The sequence below is a fragment of the Salmo salar genome, chromosome ssa14, assembly GCF_905237065.1.
Source record: "Salmo salar chromosome ssa14, Ssal_v3.1, whole genome shotgun sequence".
Taxonomy (NCBI): domain Eukaryota; kingdom Metazoa; phylum Chordata; class Actinopteri; order Salmoniformes; family Salmonidae; genus Salmo; species Salmo salar.
This window is the reverse complement of record NC_059455.1, coordinates 101732013-101755364: the sequence shown is the minus strand read 5'-3', so window position 1 is coordinate 101755364 and position 23352 is coordinate 101732013. Positions and strand designations below refer to the sequence as shown.

At 42.5% G+C, this 23352-nt stretch overlaps 1 protein-coding gene across 1 annotated transcript in view; it reads right to left on the bottom strand.

Annotated features, from left to right (window-relative positions):
• Positions 1-21767, bottom strand: part of LOC106570773 (regulating synaptic membrane exocytosis protein 2) — a 39042-nt gene extending 17275 nt beyond the window's left edge. The window contains exons 1-2 of the mRNA XM_014143271.2: positions 21578-21767; positions 11755-11896 (exon numbers count right to left, since the gene is read on the bottom strand). Of these exons, the coding sequence (XP_013998746.2) occupies positions 11755-11896; positions 21578-21767 (332 nt within the window). The remainder of the gene's footprint in view (positions 1-11754; positions 11897-21577) is intronic.
• Positions 21768-23352: the final 1585 nt, after the last annotated feature.

Here is a 23352-nt window from a genome sequence, read left to right as displayed (position 1 = left end):
AGCTAGACTGTGGATGTCTCTGCTATTCCCACATAATACCATGACCTCCTGGAAGTGTTCAGTAAGGCACGTTATACTTCCCTTCCCCCGCACAGCCTTATGATTGTGCCATTGATCTTCACCCAGGCACTACACCACATCGGGATCGGTTGTACTCTCTGTCCTGACCAGAGAGCATTGCTATGGAGGAGGACATAGAGTAGTCTCTGGCCACTGGGGCTGTCCGTCCGTCTGCATCTCCTGCCGGCGCTGGGTTTTTATTTGTGGAGAAGTAGGACAAGACCCTACGCCTGTGCATTGACTAGCGGGGCTTAATGATATCACTGTCAAATCGTTACCTCCTACCTCTCCACAGCGTTTGAACCTCTCCAGGGGGCTACCATGTTTTCCAAGTTGGACCTTCGGAATGCCTACCACCTGCATAGGATACGCGAGGGGGATGAGTGGAAGACATTCTTCAACACAGCCTGTGGACATTATGAGCACCCGGTCATGCCATCAGGCTTTGGTCAATGATGTGCTTCGGGACATGCTGAACCGGTTTGTGTTCGTCTACCTTGACGACATCCCTCTTTTTTCCCGATCTGCCCAAGAACATGTACCCCATGTCAGACAGGTCCTTCAGTACCTCCTGGAGAACCAATTGTTCGTGAAAGCCGAGAAGTGTGAGTTCCACCGCTCTACTATAACCTTTCTGGGATATGACATTGCTGAGGGCAATGTTCAGATGGATCCTGGAAAGGTGAAAGCAGTGGTGGATTGGCCTCAACCAACGTCCAGGTTTCAGTTGCAACGGTTTCTTGGTTTTGCAAACTTCTACCGCCGTTTTATTCGGGATTACTGCACCCTGGCAGCCCCCCTCTCAGCATTCACCTCCCCCAAGGTACCGTTCAAATGGTCTCCAGCTGTCGACAAAGCCTTTGTAGACCTGACTCATCGGTTCACAACAGCACCCATCCTCATCCATCCGAACCCCTCGCGTCAATTTGAGGTGGAAGTGGATGCTTTGGATGTTGGAGTGGGGGTCATCCTGTCCCAGCGATCTGCCCAGAACCAGAAGCTTCATCCCTGTGCTTTCCTGTCCCATTGTCTCAATCCTGCTAAGAGGAACTACGATGTGGGCAACCGAGAACTCCTGGCGGTGAAGATGGCGTAGGAGGAGTGGGGGCACTGGCTGGAAGGATCAGAACAGCCATTCCTGGCCTGGAACGACCATAACTTGGAATATCTCCGTTCAATCAAGCGCCTCAACTCAAGGCAGGCCCGGTGGGCCCTTCTGTTTACCAGATTCAACTTTACCATTTCTTACCATCCAGGATCTAAAAATGTGAATCTTGACGCTCTCTCCCGCCTATACAGTTCCTCTGCCAAACCCTCGACTTCCGAAATCATTCTCCCTACCTCATGCCTTGCTGCCACTGTGGATTGGGGTATTGAGAACCTGGTTCGCGAGGTGCAACGCTCCCAGCCTGGACCTGAAGGGGGCCCGGCTAACCGGCTGTTTGTCCCAAACCCAGTCCGGTCTCGGGTCCTGGAATGGGCTCATTCCTCCAGGCTGACCTGTCATCCAGGGTCCCGTCGTACACTAGCCTGCCTTCGACAATGTTTCTGCTTGCCCACAATGGTGCCTGACGTCTCTGCTGTCGTCACCGCATGCACTTTGTGTGCTCAAAACAAGACTCCGTGGCAAGCTCTGTCTGGCCTCCTGCAGCCACTACCGGTTCCTAATTGTCCCTGGTCTCATATATTCTGACAGTAGTCGACCGGTTCTCCAAGGCTGCCCATTTCATCCCTCTCCCCAAACTACCTTCTGCCAAGGAGACGGCCCAGCTTATGGTGCAGCATGTCTTCCGGATCCATGGACTCCCGGTAGACATGGTCTCCGATCGGGGTCCTCAGTTCTCGGCTCAGTTCTGGAAGGCATTCTGCACCCTTATTGGGTTGTCAGCCAGCCTGTCATCTGGATTCCATCCCCAAACTAACGGTCAGTCGGAGCGAGCCAACCAAGACCTGGAGACCACCTTAAGGTGCCTGGTCTCAACCAACCCCACTACCTGAAGGCATCAACTGGTCTGGGTGGTGATGCCCGGAACACTCTTCCTAGTTCTGCCATGGGACTCTTCCCTTTCGAGTGCACCATGGGGTATCAGCCTCCACACTTCCCTGAACAAGAGCAGGAGGTCAGCATACCCTCGGCCCCAGATGTTTGTCCGCCGCTGTCGACGTACCTGGAGAAGAGCCAGGGCGGCTATTCTCAAGACCAACTCCAGGTATCGTCGACAAGCGGACTGTCGCTGGACCCTAGCTCCACGCTACCACATTGGGCAGAGGGTATGTTACTGCTAGTACATCATCCTTAAAACAACGTTACTGCTAGTATATCATCCTTAAAACAACAATGTTACTGCTAGTACATCATCCTTAAAACAACGTTACTGCTAGTATATCATCCTTAAAACAACAATGTTACTGCTAGTACATCATCCTTAAAACAACGTTACTGCTAGTATATCATCCTTAAAACAACAATGTTACTGCTAGTATATCATCCTTAAAACAACAATGTTATTGCTAGTACATCATCCTTAAAACAACAACTTTAGTACATCCTCTTTTAATACCAATGTTACTGCTAGTACATCCTCTTTTAATACCAATGTTACTGCTAGTACATCCTCTTTTAATACCAATGTTACTGCTAGTACATCCTCTTTTAATACCAATGTTACTGCTAGTACATCCTCTTTTAATACCAATGTTACTGCTAGTACATCATCCTTAAAACAACAATGTTACTGCTAGTACATCATCCTTAAAACAACAATGTTACTGCTAGTACATCATCCTTAAAACAACAATGTTATTGCTAGTACATCATCCTTAGTATCAATTGTACATCAGCCTTAATACAGTAATCAAATCAAGCTTTATTTGTACAGCACATTTCAGACATGATGACAAGGTGCTTCAAAGGAAAAAATAAATAAAAACAATTTAAATAAACTGAAATATTTACTAAACAACACATTTAAGAGAATAAAATAAAAAAAAAGAATAACAATACAAACTGAACGACTACAAAGTACCCTGAGGAAAAGCAAAGGTGTTTTTTAAGATATCTTTTAAAAAATGTCCACAGTTGCAGCCCCCCTCAGATTCTCTGACAGGCTGTTCCAGAGGCTGGGGCCATAGTAGCTAAAGGCTGCCTCTCCATCCCTCTTGGTCCTAGGCCACTGCCAGAGGACCTGAGGGACCTACCGGGTACATAACTTAAAAGCATGTCTGACATGTAATGGGCTGGACAATCATGGATATATTTAAAAACCAATAGAATAATCTTAAAATGAATTCTAAAACTCACAGGCAGCCAGTGCAGAGACCATAAAACCGGTGTAATGTGGGCTCTCTGTCTGGTCTTGGTCAGTACCCGTGCTGCAGCATTCTGTATGTTTTGCAGTTGACCAATGGCTTTCTTGGGTAGACCAGACAGGAGAGCATTACAGTAGTCAAGCCTGCTTGTAATAAAAACATGGATGAGTCGCTCTGTATCAGCCTGAGAGAGAAATGATCGCACCTTGGCAATGTTCCTCAGATGGTAAAAATATATATTTTAGTCACATTCCTAATGTGTGATTGAAATTGAGTTCAGAATCTAAAATAATACATAGGTGTTTTATCTTTATTGCCCTTGAATTAAAATGTGCGGCCAGATTCTCTCTGTGATTCGGCTCTAACAATAAGTACCTCGGTCTCATCTTGATTGAGCTGGAGGAAGTTGTGAGCTATCCAAGTATTTTAATCACTGTTACAGTCAAATCATTTATCCGTAGAGCTAAAATCCTCTGGTGACACAGAAATGTAAAGTTGTGTATCGTCTGCATAGCAGTGAAAATCAATGCTGTGCTTTCTGATAGTGTTGCCAAGGGGTAACATATATAAACTGCGAACAAGAGAATACCTTTCCTCGAGCTCTGCAAGCGAAACTGAAGGGAAGCCGCCATCTAAAATTACAAATTTAACATTGGAGGGGGACGTTTTTATAACTATGTCTCTAGAAGATAGAGTATTGCTTACAAGCATGAGAGAGCGGTTAAAAAAACGGGATATATTGCCTGGGCTACTGGGGGAGGTTGAGGCCTTAAAAACAGCAATGGATTACAGTAATAAAATGATGGAAGAAATATGAGCAGAAAATAAGATATTGAAAACTACCGTGGACTCCCTAAATGACACTACAGAGAGCCTACGGTATGATAATAAAACAACGAAAGCTGAATAACTTGATCTAAAGTGTAGAAGTATGAAGAATAATATTGCTATAATGGGAATAAAGGAGGGTGAAAACAAGCTAGGATAAAGGATTATAGAATGAGAAACCTGCATAGGATCTCTGGAGTAGGCCTATACAATCCTAAAATAATTGGTGTCATTACCCTTTTACATTTAAAAAATGTAAAGGATTACTATTATTCCGATACACACTGGCCAATTGGATTAGGTATTGTCAACAGGGTTGTTGTCTCTATTAGTGTGTGGTGGGCTGGCTAACACTGGGATAAACTGATTAATGTTAACGGTAGAACCAACACAATAACTGGCTTATGGAAGCACTTCTCTAAGTGAGGTATATTATATATTTCAATATAAGATATTTATTTTTTGTTTTCCATGTTATTTGGTTAGTTCTCTTAAAAAGCACCCTCATAGATATTTATGTTATCATGGGACTGCCCATATTTCCCTCTGGCCTAAGCCAATTAGGAGGCCAAGGGTTTGCCTTAGGACGTAAAGGTGCGTCATGAGTCAGGGAGATGGTCTGGTGGTCTTAGTGACAACCGACCCAGATATGGGGGTAGGTTTTAGTGGGTGGAATATTAGGACAACTGGAGGTTTACATGGTTGCAGCTACAGTATGCTTAACAGTGCAAATATTACGCTACAGCTATATGGACACAATCATCATGGTGCTTTTTAATGGTAAGTTTACAAACACTGGTTGGGGTAAGTATAACTGAAACGTGGGTATCATTATGGTAAGTGGGGAAATAAGTATAGCAAGTTATAATTGAAGATCATGGATACATTAGAACTAGTGGATACATGGAGGCTGAAAAACCTGACCTAGTGAGATATAGAGGAGGCTTAATCAAGCTAGCAGTCTTGATTAATTCCTATTCTCATTCTTGCTGGCATCAAAAGTAAAAAACCAAAGCAGTTTAGATCAAAAGAGATTAGACTAATAAAGGAAATGGTGGAAGTAACAGCACAGGTAGATGGTAAAGGAAACTGTACTATAGAGACACAAAATAGGATAGAGAAAAAAACCATTGAAATGCTAGCTATTAAAATGAGATCCAAGAAGAACATCAAGGGGTTAGAAATCCAGGGGATAAAAACAAAACTGTCAATGTATGCCGATGACTCAAGTATTTTCTTAAGTCCGCAATCTGGATCCCTGCACAATCTCATTGAAGATGTTGATCACTTTTCTAGCCTCTTTGGACTAAAACCTGATAACCCCTCTTTGGACACTGTGTTAACTAACCTCCAGACGAGCTTCAATGCCATACAACACTCCTTCCGTGGCCTCCAAATGCTCTTAAACGCAGGTAAAACTAAATGCATGCTATTCAATCGATCACTGTCCGCACCTGCTCGCCCGTCCAGCATCACTACTCTGGACGGCTCTGACTTAGAATGCGTGAACAACTACAAATACCTGGGTGTCTGGTTAGACTGTAAACTCTCCTTCCAGACTCACATTAAGCATCTCCAATCCAAAATTAAATCTAGAATCAGGTTCCTATTTCGCAACAAAGCATCCTTCACTCATGCTGCCAAACATACCCTCGTAAAACTGACCATCCTACCGATCCTCGACTTCGGTGATGTCATCTATTAAAATAGCCTCCAACACTCTACTGAACAAATTGGATGCAGTCTATCACAGTGCCATCCGTTTTGTCACCAAAGCCCCATACACGACCCACCATTGCGACCTGTACGCTCTCGTTGGTTGGCCCTCGCTTCATACTCGTCGCCAAAACCACTGGCTACAGGTTATCTGCAAGTCTCTGCTAGGTAAAGCCCCGCCTTATCTCAGCTCACTGGTCACCATAGCAGCACCCACTTGTAGCATGCGCTCCAGCAGGTATATCTCACTGGTCACCCCCAAAGCCAATTCCTCCTTTGGCCTCCTTTCCTTCCAGTTCTCTGCTGCCAATGACTGGAACGAATTGCAAAAATCTCTGAAGCTGGAGACTCATATCTCCCTCACTAGCTTTAAGCACCAGCTGTCAGAGCAGCTCACTGCACCTGTACATAGCCCATCTGTAAACAGCCCATCTATCTACCTACCTCATCCCCATACTGTATTTATTTATTTATTTATCTTGCTCCTTTGCATCCCAGTATCTCTACTTGCACATTCATCTTCTGCACATCTACCATTCCAGTATTTAATTGCTATATTTTAATTACTTCGCCACCATGGCCTATTTATTGCCTTAACTTACCTCATTTGCACTCACTGTATATAGACTTTTTTTCTTTTGTTCTACTGTATTATTGACTGTATGATTTGTTTATTCCATGTGTAACTCTGTTGTTGTGTGTCGAATTGCTACGCTTTATCTTGGCCAGGTCGCAGTTGCAAATGAGAAATTGTTCTCAACTAGCCTACCTGGTTAAATAAAGGTGAAATAAAAAAATAAAATAACAAAGAATTATGACAACTGTACCATATTACGGATTGGATCGTTAAAAAATCCAGTGTTTACACTGCCTTGTAGTTTACCAATAAAATGGGCAGATGGTGAAGTAGATATTCTTGGTATTCACATCTCAAAAAATATAAATGAACTTACCACAATCAATTTCAATAGAAAGTTGAAAGCAAAAATAAACAAGATTCTGCAACCATGCAGAGGTAAATACTTGTCTATTTATGGAAAAATCACATTGATTAACTCTTTGGTCCAATCACAGTTTACTTACTTAGTAATGGCACTGCCTGGTCCAGATGAGTCATTTTTTAAATCATACGAGCAAAAAATATTTCATTTTATTTGGAATGCAAAGCCAGACAAAATTAAAATATTTATATAATGAATATGAGTTTGGGGGCCTAAAATTATTAAATATTAAAGCTTCACTCATACATAAATGATACTTAAATCCAAAATGGTTCTCCAGTAGATTATTATGAAAGGCTCATCCTTTGTCCAAAAATGGCCTTTTTGCCTTCATACAGATTACAACTTTCTCTGAGTTATGTTCACCAATGGTGACAAAAAAACTATTGACCGGTTAAATAGATCCTAAATCAATGTATAACTGGACCGGAGAGGCCAAGCCACCTCTCCAGTCTGTCCAGATGGACATCACGGTCACCAGTGTCGAACTTAAATCCAAGAGTACAAGCACAGAGAGCTGTTTGGCATCTGTGTTGTCTCTTGGATAATTTAACACTTTGACTAAGGCTGTCTCAGTGCTGTGGTGGGCCCGAAAACCAGATAGGATTTTTTTTAAAATACAGTTGGCACTTAAAAAATAATTTAGCTATTTGAAAACCCATTTCTCCAGAATTCTGCTTAAGAATAGGAGGTTGGAGATTGGCCGGAAAATTCTAAAAGCTGAAGAATCTAGATACATTTTCTTCAGAAGGGGTTTCACCATAGCAGTTTTTAGTGCCTGTGAACAGGGAGTGATTAACAAAAGCTTGCACTTCTTCATATATGCAATTAAACCTTTTTTCCAAGGTGGTGGGGAAATTCAATGGCCTTGGAGTCAGTCTCTTTGTCAACATGAATATTAATATCACCCAACACAATGATTTTATCATAGTTCTCAAGGACAATAGACAATAGTTCAGACAAAACAGTAAAGAAATTGGGGCATTGCTTTGGTGGCCTCTACAAGGATATGGTCAGCACTGGTGGCTGACATTTAAACAGTATAGCATGATGCTCAAAAGACCCAATGACACCAAACAAAATGTCCTTACAGCTGAGAGCATTAGTAAAAATAGAGTCTGTCCCCCACAATCATTTTCCCTTTTCTGATCGAGTATGAAAAGCTGTAGTCTGGAGGGAGGCTTCAATAAGAGCGGCACTACAGTATGAAGACAGTCATGTTTCAGTGAGAAACATGCAATCAACTTCGCGCTCAGCAATGAGGTCATTCACGAGAAAGGTTTTATTACATTTAAAATATTCAATGTGTGGGCCACCCTGCCCCTGGGGCATCTGCCTAGATGTAACCAATGGAATAACAACAACATTATTAATGTTACAACCACATTTTCTGACAGTATCCAATCTAACAGAATGGTAGGAGATGACAGTTTGTATTAACTCATTAGAAGGCAGAGTTAAAGGAACATAAATGAGTTAATTAGTCTTCTGTTGGTTATTCTGAAAGGGAGAACAGGAGCACTACCAGGCCCTGTCCATCAGTCTCTAAAACAGTTTGATGTTGCTGGGACTGGAGCACTACCAGACCCTGTCTGTCAGTCTCTAAAACAGTTTGATGTTGTTGGGACTGGAACACTACAAGACCCTGTCTGTCAGTCTCTAAAACAGTTTGATGTTGCTGGGACTGGAGCACTACCAGACCCTGTCTGTCTGTCAGTCTCTAAAACAGTTTAATGGTGTTGGGACTGGAGCACTACCAGACCCTGTCTGTCAGTCTCTAAAACAGTTTGATGTTGCTGGGACTGGAGCACTACCAGACCCTGTCTGTCTGTCAGTCTCTAAAACAGTTTAATGGTGTTGGGACTGGAGCACTACCAGACCCTGTCTGTCAGTCTCTAAAACAGTTTGATGTTCCTGGGACTGGAGCACTACCAGACCCTGTCTGTCAGTCTCTAAAACAGTTTGATGTTCCTGGGACTGGAGCACTACCAGACCCTGTCTGTCAGTCTCTAAAACAGTTTGATGTTGCTGGGACAGGAGCACTTCCAGACCCTGTCTGTCAGTCTGTAAAACAGTTTGATGTTGCTTGGTCCGTAGCACTACCAGATCCTGTCTGTCAGTCTGTAAAACAGTTTGATGTTGCTGGGACAAGAACACTACAAGACCCTTTGTGTCAGTCTCTAAAACAGTTTGATGTTGCTGGGAGTGGAGCACTGCCAGACCCTATCTGTCAGTCTGTAATACAGTTTGATGTTGTTGGGACTGGAACACTACAAGACCCTTTGTGTCAGTCACTAAAACAGTTTGATGTTGCTGGGACTGGAGCACTACCAGACCCTGTCTGTCAGTCTCATTAAACTGTTTTAGTTGCTGGGACAGGAGCACTACAAGTCCCTGTCTGTTAGTCTCTAAAACAGTTTGATGTTGCTGAGACTGAGCATTAACAGACTCTATTTGATGTTGTTGGGACTAGAGCACTACCGGACCCTGTCTATAAGTCTCTAAAACAGTTTGATGTTGTTGGGACTGGTGCACTACCAGACCCTGTGTCAGTCTCTAAAACATTTTGATGTTAATGGGACTGGAGCACTACCAGACCCTATCTGTCAGTCTCTAAAACATTTTGATGTTAATGGGACTGGAGCACTACCGGACCCTATCTGTCAGTCTCTAAAACAGTTTGATGTTGCTGGGACTGGAGCACTACCAGACCCTGTCTATAAGTCTCTAAAACAGTTTGATGTTGCTGGGACTGGAGCACTACCAGACCCTATTTGTCAGTCTCTAAAACAGTTTGATGTTCCTGGGAATGGAGCACTACCAGACCCTATCTGTCAGTCTCTGAAACAGTTTGATGTTGCTGGCACCAGAGCACTACAAGACCCTCTGTCAGCCTCTAAAACAGTTTGAGCTTAACTTGATCACTTAGCTACGTTGTTCTCTTTATTATCAGACAATAAATGGAGGACACGCATGAACCTTATGATCTTGTGTTTGCTTGTGAGTTCTGCAAGTAGCGTCAGTCAAGATTTGAAGGGTAACATCTGTCCTTTTCTTCTACCAATTCATGGCAATGTGAATACTTCAATGATACGGATACTGTCTCTGACATCGATCTACCAGCTAACCTTCGTGCAGAAACTGGAAGAGTGCAAAACGCTGGGAACATAGCCTAGGGAAATTATATAGCTATTGATTTATTATTTTTTTACACTCCAAAAACAAACTTATACATATGAACAACTTACAGACACACAAAAACAATGACTACATCTCATCTGCCCAGACCCACATTGTCACGGTTGTCGTAGGGTAGAGACCAAGACGCAGCGGGAAAATATGTACTCATCTTCTTTTTATTTGGTGAAGAAGGGAAACACAACAAACGTATACAAACCACAAACGAACTGGACAGTCTTGTCAGGCACACAGCTAAACAAGCACAATCTCCCTCAAAACCCATGAAAAACAAACTCCTACTTATAGGACCCTCAATCAGAGGCAACAATAACCAGCTGCCTCCAATTGAAGGTCCAACCCCAATTAACTAAACATAGAAATACACAAGACTCGATAGAACATAGAAAATATACTAACATAGAACAATCTAACAAACCCCGGACTAATAAATCAAATACCCTTCTACCTAAACACACCCTGAACCACATAAATCAAACACCCCCTGCCACATCCTGACCAAACTACAATAACAAATAACCCCTAAACTGGTCAGGATGTGACACACATGCCTCCATTATTGTTTGCCACTTGGCATTAATTTGTTTTCTCGGTCACCCATGCTATTTCAATATTTTAATAAAAAATAATTACATTTTTTCATTGGGTTAATTATGGCAGATTGATTTACTTCCAAGTTTTAGTATAGGGGTGAAGTGCGTTACCCCAATGGGCTGGATGATTCTTTTCTCATAACTCATCTTCAATATTTGTCAGGTATATCAGGAGATCATCTGCAAATAAGTTTAGTTCAAATTCATGTTTACCAATACGGATACCTTTTACGTTTGGGTCCTGCCTAATTCTTTCTGCAAGCGTTTAAATTGCCAGAGCAAACAGGAAGGGGGAGAGAGGACATCACTGTCTTGTGATCCTTTCTAAAGCAATTTCATCAGATAAAATGTACACTAATAACACTATCAAATGTTTTTATTAAATGTATTATTTCAGCTGGAAAGTTGAAAGCTTCCAAAGTCTTAAATAGAAAAGGACATTCAAGAAGGTCAAAAGACTTTTCGGCATCAACAGCCATTATTGCTAAATCTATATCTTACTTTTTTGTTTATTGTATAAACTGAAACATGTTCTTGTATTTGTAAGTGTCTTTTTAATTAACCCTGTTTGATAGATAGATAGATATGTAGTCTGGCAAATCTGGTAAGACTTTTTCCAATTCTATTGCTTATAAAATTTGTTATTATTTTATTGTCACAATTTATTACATTTATGGGTCTATAATCAGCAGGGGATTCTCCTGAAATATTAACAGATTACTTAAATTGAGAAACTACCCTGCTCATTACCACAAGAAAATAATCTGAGTACTCTGTGTGACTTTGTAATGTGTTACCCACAATACTACTGCAAGTATATCATCCTATCCTATAACGCTCAGGTAGTGTATTCATAATAACAACACATTGAAATGGGACATTATGTTATCAATGTTTGATCTAGGTAATCCATTGATTTTGTACTTCATTCACAAACTACTATGTTAATATTGGGAGATTTCCAGTGCACTATAAAGGATCCAGATTATCTGTATTTATAGTGTATCCTAGAGGGGGAAGAATGATAGGATAAAGAGAGGGATGCTTACTTTCCCGGCTTGGCCTCAGCGTCAGGGTCGGAAGACTCTCGGCTGATCTGCCGTGTCAATCTGCTCTTGAACTCGATGGCCAATCCCGTCTCAACACTCCTCTGGACTGGCAGACGAATTATCTTCTTCTTCCCTTCCTCCTCTGAGAGAGACAGACGGGGACGTGTTAGCCTTGAGTGGTAACATCTAACTATAATGTTACACGGAGAGCGATACAGACGGGGACGTGTTAGCCTTGAGCGGTAACATCTAACTATAATGTTACACGGAGAGCGATACAGACGGGGACGTGTTAGCCTTGAGTGGTAACATCTAACTATAATGTTACACGGAGAGCGATACAGACGGGGACGTGTTAGCCTTGAGTGGTAACATCTAACTATAATGTTACACGGAGAGCGATACAGACGGGGACGTGTTAGCCTTGAGTGGTAACATCTAACTATAATGTTACACGGAGAGCGATACAGACGGGGACGTGTTAGCCTTGAGTGGTAACATCTAACTATAATGTTACACGGAGAGCGATACAGACGGGGACGTGTTAGCCTTGAGTGGTAACATCTAACTATAATGTTACACGGAGAGCGATACAGACGGGGACGTGTTAGCCTTGAGTGGTAACATCTAACTATAATGTTACACGGAGAGCGATACAGACGGGGACGTGTTAGCCTTGAGCGGTAACATCTAACTATAATGTTACACGGAGAGCGATACAGACGGGGACGTGTTAGCCTTGAGCGGTAACATCTAACTGTAGTGTAACATATTGATTTGAGGTTCCACAACCTGTCAAGAGAGGTCAGCAACCCTCTCCCTGTAGCATCAAATCATTTACTTTAGCGTCATCATTATCCGTCTCCCTTCTGACGGCCCCGAATTTGTCTGAACCGTCTCAGTGGTTCTCCTCCTGACACTTCGCTTCGCCTTTAATTCGCTATTAAATAGCCAGCATCAGATGCCCAAAGATGGTGACAGGTGGTACAAATGAGGAAATCAAACCCTCAGTTCCACAGCTCATTTAGACCATTCTGTTCCATTTAATAGTGTGCATTTTAGCCATGTTGTAAGATTAACAAAGACTGGATCCAAAAATGTCTATTGTTGGACATCTACAAATCTCCGTTGGTACCAGCAGTTGTGGCCATCTCCGCTGGAGATCTGTTGACAAATTGGATTGACTGACTGACCGACTGAATGCAACTTTTCCAAGTGCTTTTTCATTTGTTTTTATTGTGATTTACTCCGTATTGGGTTGGGATATGTGTTCAGTTGTTGGTGAAACAGTGAATCATTATAATTTGTATTTGAGTTTATTTTTTATTTTATTTTTACAGGGACAGTGCACATTAATCAACGTTTCAGTAAAAGTGCCGGTTTTAGCCAGCCGGCTAATTTTCAACCGCAGTCCCTGGGCAGGTTATTAAAAACCATTACAATATAGACAATCATTGAACAGTGAGCACACGCAGAGTAACATAGGACAAGCAAGACATAGCATACAGACAGAACAACATAGGACAAGCAAGACATAGCATGCAGACAGAGCAACATAGGACAAGCAAGATGTAGCATACAGACAGAGCAACATAGGACAAGCAAGACATAGCATGCAGACAGAGAAACATAGGACAAGCAAGATGTAGCATACAGACAGAGCAACAAAGAACAAAAAGCAACAAGACAAAATCCATAAAAACAACAAAGTGTTTCCACACCTCTCAAGCTACAGACAACAGACATGGAAAGCGGCAATACACAGCTAGGGATTATGTTCACAAGTCTGATTGACCTTTAGCCATGTCTTCATGTATTTTGTGAAAGTGTGATATGTGGTGCAGTTATGTGTGTCTGATGGCAGTGTATTCCAGACATGGGACGCTCTCACAGAGAAAGCGGATTTACTAAAGGTGCTTTTCCTTAAGGGAACTATACAGTCACCTCTCATGGCAGACCTTGTGGATCTGCTGCCATATGTTTGGGTTTTCTGTTTAACAAAAGTACTGAGTGGAGGGGGAGCCAGGCCATTTAGGATCTGGAATACAAGACATGCGTCGGTGTATTGCACCAGATTTTCCCAACTCAGGAGCTCATGCTTTCTGAGGATGTAACAGTGATGATGGCTATTGGGCTTTCTATCGAGCACTTTGAGAGCCTGTTTGTAGACAGACTGAATAGGTTTTAATGTTGTATAGCAAGCTTGGGTCCAACTAGTCAAGCAGTATGTTAAGTGGGGGAGTATCATCGATTTGAAATACAGTTTTGCTACCTCTGTGGTCAAACAATTTCGTATAAATCGGAAATTAGCTAGGTTGAATTTGGTTATTTGAATGACCTTTTTCACCTGATTTTTAAAAGAGAGGTTGGAATCAAGTATGATTCCAAGGTACTTAAAATCAGATACCACCTGGAGCTTCTCCCCTGATACACAGACATCTGGTTCAGTAGCATCAGATACCACCTGGAGCTTCTCCCCTGATACACAGACATCTGGTTCAGTAGCATCAGATACCACCTGGAGCTTCTCCCCTGATACACAGACATCTGGTTCAGTAGCATCAGATACCACCTGGAGCTTCTCCCCTGATACACAGACATCTGGTTCAGTAGCATCAGATACCACCTGGAGCTTCTCCCCTGACACATAGACATCTGGCTCAGTAGCATCTGTTGCCCTCTTTGTGAAGAACATGCAAACTGTTTTTTTCACATTGAGATGCAAACACGAGTCACTGAGCCACTTTGTAACCTGGACCATTACAGTAGTGAGTTCTTGTGCAGCTTGTTGTTTGCTCTTTGCATGCACATATATCACTGTATCATCTGCATACATTTGAACTTCAGACCCAGTGCAGACGGAAGGCAGATCATTAATGTACAAGCTGAACAGGAGGGGCCCCAGTATTGACCCTTGGGGCACGCCCACATCATAGCTAAGAGTGGGCGACAGCTCATTGCTCACTCTGACACACTGAGTTCTGCCTTCAAGGTATGATTTCATCCATCTCAAGGCATCGGGGGAAAAGTTGAACTTGGACAATTTTGTGATGAGAATCTCATGGTTAACAGTATCGAAAGCCTTCCTTAGGTCCAGAAACACAGCCCCAACAACGCCCCCTTTGTCCATCTTGGACTTCACATTTTCCAGAAGAAAGCAGTTGGCCGTTTCTGTGGAGTGTTTTGCTCTGAAGCCAAACTGCATGGAGTGTAATGTGAAGGGGCTGTTGTTGAGGTGGGAAATCAGTTGTTCTGCTACACACTTTTCAACAACCTTCGACACTACAGGTAGTATACTAATGGGCCTGTAGTTACTCACATCAGCAGGGTCGCCCGATTTAAAGATGGCCGTTATTATGGCTGACTTCCATACCCTTGGAAACACCCCCAGACCAATAGATGTGTTGGTGACCTTAGTAATGGGGCCAATGAGTGACTCTTTGTAGTTTTTAAGAAAGGTAGAGTCCAGCCCAAACACATCTTTGGATTTAGAGTTCTTTAGTGAGCTAATCACCTTGTTCACCTCCCTTATGATGAAGACAGGTTGAGCGTCATTCACTAGCACTGAGCCCAATAAACCAGTGGAGGGGTTCTGTGTCAGTACCTTGACAGAGTCAATAAAGTAGGAATTGAAGGCTATTGCTATTTCAACTGCATCCTGTGTTATATTGTTATTCACCAGGATTTCTAGTCTTTTTGCAGTGTTACTATGGTCTTTCCCTGTTAACTTTTTTAGATTCTCCCAGATCAATTTAGAATTTCCCTTTGCCTCACCAATTATGTTAATAAAAAAGTTTGCCTTGGCCTGTCTGATTTCTTTCATCACCTTATTTCTCAACATGGTAAACCTACGTCTGTCATGCTCTAATTTGGATTTTAGGGCTGTTTTTAGAGCATAATCTCGTTCCTGTGTGGAACACGTGGTTACTGCATTATGAATTTATGAATGGATAATTACTTTTCTACTGAGGTCATCATTAACAGAACCTGAGGTATGGGAAATTTACAAGTAAACCTTAGGTATTATTACATTTGTGAGATCATTTATGTTGAATATACAGTGCAACCAACATCAAAGAACACAGTTGTTTTGAAGTTCTTTCTTTACATATTTAAGGGTTTTTATGCAAAGTGTAATTACAAAACAGACTTTTAAATAAGTATTTTCGATGGCAGCTTCATTATATAATACCCGCAAAACACCAGTCTCAACGTCAACAGTGAAGAGGCGACTCCGGGATGCTGGCCTTCTAGGCAGAGTTCCTCTGTCCAATGTCTGTGTTCTTTTGCCAATCTTAATATTTTATTTTTATTGGCCAGTCTGAGATATGGCTTTTTCTTTGCAACTCTGCCTAGATGGCCAGCATCCCGAAGTCGCCGCTTCACTGTTGACCTTGAGACTGGTGTTTTGCGGGTACTATTTAATGAAGCTGCCAGTTGAGCACTTGTGAGGCATCTGTTTCTCAAACTAGACACTAATGTACTTGTCCTCTTGCTCAGTTGTGCACCGGGGCCTCCCACTCCTCTTTCTATTCTGGTTAGGGACAGTTTGCGCTGTTCTGTGAAGGGAGTAGTACACAGCGTTGCACGAGATATTCAGTTTCTTGGCAATTTCTCGCATGGAATAGCCTTCCCTTATCAGAACAAGAACAGGCTGACGAGTTTCAGAAGAAAGGTCTTTATTTCTGGTCATTTTGAGCCTGTAATCAAACCCCTAAATGCTTATGAACCAGATACTCAACTAGTCTAAAGAAGGCCAGTTTTATTGCTTCTTTAATCAGAAATAGTTTTCAGCTGTGCTAACATAATTGCAAAGGGTTTTCTAATGGTCAATAAGCCTTTTAAAATTATAAACTTGAATTAGCTAACACAACGTGCCATTGGAACACAGGAGTGGTGGTTGCTGATAATGTTCCTCTGTGCGCCTATGTAGATATTCCATAAAAAAATCTGCCATTTCCAGCTACAATAATCATTTACAACATTAAAACCTGTTGGGGCTAGGGGGCAGTATTTGTACGGCCGGATAAAAAATGTACCCGAATTAAACTGGTTACTACTCTTGCCCAGAAACGAGAATATGCATATCATTAGTAGATTTGGATAGAAAACACTCTAAAGTTTCTAAAACTGTTTGAATGGTGTCTGTGAGTATAACAGAACTCATATGGCAGGCCAAAACCTGAGAAGATTCCATAAAGGAAGTGCCCTGTCTGACAATTTGTTCTCCTTCATTGGCATCTCTATCAAAAATACAGCATCTCTGCTGTAGCGTGACATTTTCTAAGGCTTCCATTGGCTCTCAGAAGGTGCCAGAAAGTGGAATGACGTCTCTCCAGTCTCTGGGCAAAAAACAGCAGGAGTTTTTGTGAGTGATCCGGCTGAGAACAGTGACACTGCAGGGTGCGTCGACGAGAGGACTCCATGTTTTTCTTTCTCTCTTTGAACAAATACAACGTCGCCCGGTTGGAATATTAAATGTATGCATTCACTACTGTAAGTCGCTCTGGATAAGAGCGTCTGCTAAATGACGTAAATGTAAATGAGAGGACCATGAGGGGTGGTGCCAATTCACTGTTGAAGAGGTTAAGCTGCGTCCCTGTCTCACCCCATGGCCCTGTGGAAAGAAATGTGTGTTTTTTTGGCAATTTTAAAAGCACACTTGCTTTTTGGGTTTTATGTCATACGTTTTTCCCCCATCACCACTTTCCATCAATTTGTATAGCAGAACCTAATGCCAAACTGAGTCAAAAGCTTTTTTGAAGTCAACAAAGCATGATAGGATTTTTTCTTGTTTGTCAATTAGGGTGTGCAGGGTGAATATACATTTTACCTTTATTTAACTAGACAAGTCAGTTAAGAACAATTTCTTATATTCAATGATGGCCTAGGAACAGTGGGTTAACTGCCTTGTTCAGGGGCAGAATGACAGATTTTTACCTTGTCAGCTTGGGGATTCAATCTTGTTACCTTTCGGTTACTAGTCCAACACTCTAACCACTAGGCTACCTGCCGTCCCTGTGATCTGTTGTACGGTAATTTGGTAAAAAGCCAATTTGACATATGCTCAGTACATTGTTTTCACTGAGGAAATATACAAGTCTGCTGTTAATGATAATGCAGAAGATTTTCCCAAGGTTGCTGTTGACGCATATCCCATGGTAGTTATTGGGGTCAAATTTGTCTCCAGTTTTGTGGATTGGGGTGATCAGACCTTGGTTTGAAATATTGGGGAAGATGCCAGAGCTGAGGATGATGTTAAAGAGTTTAAGTATAGCCAATTGGAATTCGTGGTCTGTATATTTTATCATTTCATTCAGGATACCATCAACCTCACAGGACTTTTTGTGTTGGAAGGTGTCTATTTTGTCCTGTAGTTCATTCAATGTAATTGGTGAATCCAGTGGGTTCTGGATCTTTAAAAGCTGATTCTAAGATTTGTAATTGATCAGGTATATGTTTTTGCTGTTTTGTTATAGAGTGAAAAAGATTGGAAAAGTGGTTTATCCACTCATCTCTGTTTTGGATAGATACAGTTGAAGTTGGATGTTTACATACACCTTAGCCAAATACATTTAAACTCAGTTTTTTTTTTACAATTCCTGACATTTAATCCTAGTAAAAATCCCTGTCTTAGGTCAGTTAGGATCACCACTTTATTTTACGAATGTGAAATGTCATAATAATAGTAGAGTGATTTATTTCAGCTTTTATTTCTTTCGTCACATTCCCAGTGGGTCAGAAGTTTACATACACTCTATTAGTATTTGGTAGCATTGCCTTTAAATTGTTTAACTTGGGTAAAACGTTTCAGGTAACCTTCCACAAGCTTCCCAAAATAAAAAGTTGGGTGAATTTTGGCCCCGTCCTCCTGACAGAGCTGGTGAAACTGAGTCAGGTTTGTAGGCCTCCTTGCTTGCACATGCTTTTTTCAGTTTTGCTCATACATTTTCTATAGATTGAGGTCAGGGCTTTGTGATGGCCACTCCAATACCTTGACTTCGTTGTCCTTAAGCCATTTTGCCACAACTTTGGAAGTATGCTTTGGGTCATTGTCCATTTGGGTCAAGACCCATTTGCCACCAAGTTTTAACTTCCTGACTGATGTCTTGAGATGTTGCTTCAACATATCCACATTTCCTACCTGCAGCAAAGCACCCCCACAACATGATGCTGCCACCCCCGTGCTGCACGGTTGGGATGGTGTTCTTTGGCTTGCAAGCCTCCCCCTTTGTCCTCCAAACATAATGATGGTTATTATGTCCAAACAGTTCTATTTTTGTTTCATCAGATCAGAGGACATTTCTCCAAAAAGTATGAGCTTTGTCCCCATGTGCAGTTAGTTGCAAACCATAGTCTGTTTTTTTTTATGGCGGTTTTGGAACAATAGCTTCTTCCTTGCTGAGTGGACTTTCAGGTTATGTCGGTATAGGACTCGTTTTACTGTGGAAATAGATACTTTTGTACCTGTTTCCTCCAGCATCTTCACAAGGTCCGTTGCTGTTGTTCTGGGATTGATTTCCACTTTTCGCACCAAAATATGTTCATCTCTAGGAGACAGAACACGTCTCCTTCCTGAGCGGTATGACGGCTGTGTGGTCCCATGGTGTTTATACTTGCGCACTATTATTTGTACAGATGAACGTGGTACCTTCAGGCATTTGGAAACTGTTCCCAAGGATGAGCCAGACTTGTGGAGGTCTACATTTTTTTTCTGAGGTCTTGGCTGATTTCTTTTGATTTTTCCCATGATGTCAAGCAAAGAGGCACTGAGTTTGAAGGTAGGCCTTGAAATACATCCACAGGTACACCTCCAATTGAAGCAAATGATGTCAATTAGCCTATCAGAAGCTTCTAAAGCCATGACATCCTTTTCTGGAATTTTCCAAGCTGTTTAGTGGCAAAGTCAACTTAGTGTATGTAAACTCCTGACCCACTGGAATTGTGATACAGTGAATTATAAGTGAAATAGTCTGCCTGTAAACAATTGTTGGAAAAACAAAGTAGAAGTCCTAACCGAGTTCCCAAAACTATAGTTTGTTAACAAGAAATTTGTGGAGTGGTTGAACGAGTTTTAACGACTCCAACCTAAGGGTATGTTAACTTTAGACTTCAACTGTAACTCTTTGTGTTGTTTGTTTAGTATGTTCCAATTTTCCCAGAAGTGGTTAGATTCTATGGAATCTTCAATTACATTGTGCTGATTTCTGACATGTTGTTTTTTTCCCAAGTGTATTTCTGTATTGTTTTAGTGATTCACCATAATGAACGCAGAGACTCAAGTTTTTCTGGGTCTCTATGGTTTTGGTTGAATAGGTTATTCAATGTCTTTCTTAGGTTTTTTCCTTCTTCATCAATCAAACCATTTGCAATTGTTGCTAATTTTCTTAGGTTGAATACTTGAAAAGTTTAGATTTAATATGGAAGCTGAGAGGTCAAATATAGTGTTCAGGCTTTCTACTGCCAAGTTCACACCACTATTACAGTGAAATGTTTTGTCCAGGAAGTTGTCTAAAAGGATTGAATTTGTTTGCCTAATTGTTTTTTGGTAGGTTTCTGCATTTCCTTCCATCTATAGAATTTGTGCAGTTTCTTTGGCTTTGATGCCTCATGATTAAATAAAGGCTAAATAAAATAAATACAAAATTTGAGTATTGCTCTGTTCAGGTTCTGATAGTGGTGTTGGTGGACTGTGAATGCTCTGAGAGAGACTCTGGGTTGAGGTCGGTGATAAAGTAATCTACAGTACTACTGCCAAGGGATGAGCTGTAGGTATACCTACAGTAAGAGTCTCCTCTAAGCCTACCATTGACTATGTACAGACCCAACATGAGACAGAGCTGCAGGAATTGTGACCCGTTTTTGTTGGTAGCTGTTTGTCCCCATGTGTGCTGAGAGTGTCAGGTTCTTGTCCAGTTCTGGCATTTAGGTCGCCACAGACTAGTACATGTCCCTGGGCCTGGAAATGGTTGATTTCCCCCTCTAGGATGGAGAAGCTGTCATCGTTAAAGTATGGGGATTCTATTGGGGGGATATAGGTAGCACACATGAGGACATGTTTCTCTGTTGAGATCATTTCCTCATTAATTTCTAGCCAGATGTAAAATGTTCCTGTTTTGACTAATTTAATAGAATGGGTTAGGTCTGCTCTATATCATATTAGCGTACCCCATGAGTCTCTTCCCTGTTTCCGACCTGGTAGTTTGGTGGATGGGTCTGCCAGCTCTCTGTAACCTAGAGGGCAACCAGGGGGTCCATCTCCTCTATAATATGTTTATTATAGGACGACAGTCTGTATTCAAAATGTTTTATTTATTTGATGACCCAGTCTCTCTCTGATGCATCAACTCTCTCCCTGTAGCATCAAACCTCTCCTTGTCTCTCCCCGTAGCATCAACCTTGTCACTGTCTCTCCCTGTAGCATCAACCCTCTCCTTGTAGCATAAAACCTCTCCCTATCTCTCCCTGTAGCATCAACACTTTCTCTGTAGCATCAACTCTCTCCCTGTAGCATCAACCTTGTCACTGTCTCTCCCTGTAGCATCAACCCTCTCCTTGTAGCATAAAACCTCTCCCTATCTCTCCCTGTAGCATCAACACTCTCCCTGTAGCATCAACACTTTCTCTGTAGCATCAGCTCTCTCCCTGTAGCATCAACCTTGTCCCTGTCTCTCCCTGTAGCGTCATCTCTCTCCCTGTCTCTCCCTGTAGCATCAACCCTCTCTCTGTCTCTCCCTGTAGCATCAGCAAAGGTGAGGTAAAACAGTGTGGACTCACCCTCAGGGTTAGGGTTATAAGTTGAAGTAAAACAGTCTGGACTCACCCTCATCATTTATCTGTGTGGCACTCTGGCTTTTCTTCCCGAGGCCGACCATCCCCATTATTTTAGCACCGAAGCTTGAGCGCCTCTTCTTGTCGTCATCATCGTCATCATTCCTGTTCAGAGAGCACATCTCCCCTCCCACACTGGAGCTCCTCTGGATGGGAGCCGCTGCCACCGGCCTGTTTTTCATTTTGGACGTAAACTTAATGTTAGTCAGCAACGTCAGCCAGGGCAGGGCAGGGTAGCTCAGGGCAGTATGTTACATAGACGGGACAGAGAGCAAAGATACAGGGAAGGAATGGAAAGAGGACAAGTGGAGATGGGAAGGAGAAAATAGGAGGAGAGGAGGGAGATGGAGAGAATTGCAGAATCAGCTACAGGGAACTACGACACTGACAACGGTCAAAGGTCACAGGTTACAGGTATAAGTGGAACAGGAGCAGTGTCAGGGGTTAGGGTTAGTGACAGGTTGTCGCTGGTTAGAATTCACCAGGTATACTTTACAGACTTACTTGGTCTCTGCTGTGTCTTCTTCCTCCTCCTCTTCCCCTGACACTGCCCCCTCCCCGCTCTCCACCCCACTTCCGCCCCCCTCCGCCCCCACTCGGCCTCCTTCTGCTCCTCCCACTACTTCCTCAGCCAAAGTCCCCACCTCCAACTGGCCCTCACTGAAGACACACAACAGGATGAACGATCGGAGGCATGCAAAACAGAACAGAGGGCAGAGAAAATGGGTGACCATGAACATAGAACATATTCAGAAACAGGCAGACATGGAACATTTTCAGAAACAGGCAGACATGGAACATATTCAGAAACAGGCAGACATGGAACATTCTCAGAAACAGGCAGACATGGAACATATTCAGAAACAGGCAGACATGGAACATTCTCAGAAACAGGCAGACATGGAACATTCTCAGAAACAGGCAGACATAGAACATTCTCAGAAACAGGCAGACATGGAACATTCTCAGAAACAGGCAGACATGGAACATTCTCAGAAACAGGCAGACATGGAACATTCTCAGAAACAGGCAGACATGGAACATTCTCAGAAACAGGCAGACATGGAACATTCTCAGAAACAGGCAGACATGGAACATTCTCAGAAACAGGCAGACATGGAACATTCTCAGAAACAGGCAGACATAGAACATTTTCAGAAACAGGCAGACATGGAACATTCTCAGAAACAGGCAGACATGGAACATTCTCAGAAACAGGCAGACATGGAACATTTTCAGAAACAGGCAGACATGGAACATTCTCAGAAACAGGCAGACATGGAACATGTCTATAGGGAGGAGGTCAGAGACCTGGCAGTGTGGTGCTAGGACAACATCCTCTCTCTGTGTGAGCAAGACAAAGGAGCTGATTGTGGACTACAGGAAAAGGAGGGCCGAACAAGCCCCTACTAACATCGACGGGGCTGAAGTGGAGCGGGTCAAGAGTTTCAAGTTCCTTGGTTTCCACAATAAACTATCATAGTCCAAACACACCAAGACAATTGTGAAGAGGGCACGACATCACCTTTTCCCCCTCAGGAGACTGAAAAGATTTGGCATGGGTCCCCAGATCCTCAAAAAGTTAAACAGCTGCACCATCGAGAGCATCCTGATGGGTTGCATCAACGCCTAGTATGGCAAATGCTCGTCATCTGATCATAAGGCGCTACAGAGGGTAGTGTGTACAGCCCAGTACATCACTGGGGCCAAGCTTCCTGACATCCAGGACCTATTTACTAGGCGGTGTCAGATGAAGGCCCAAAAATT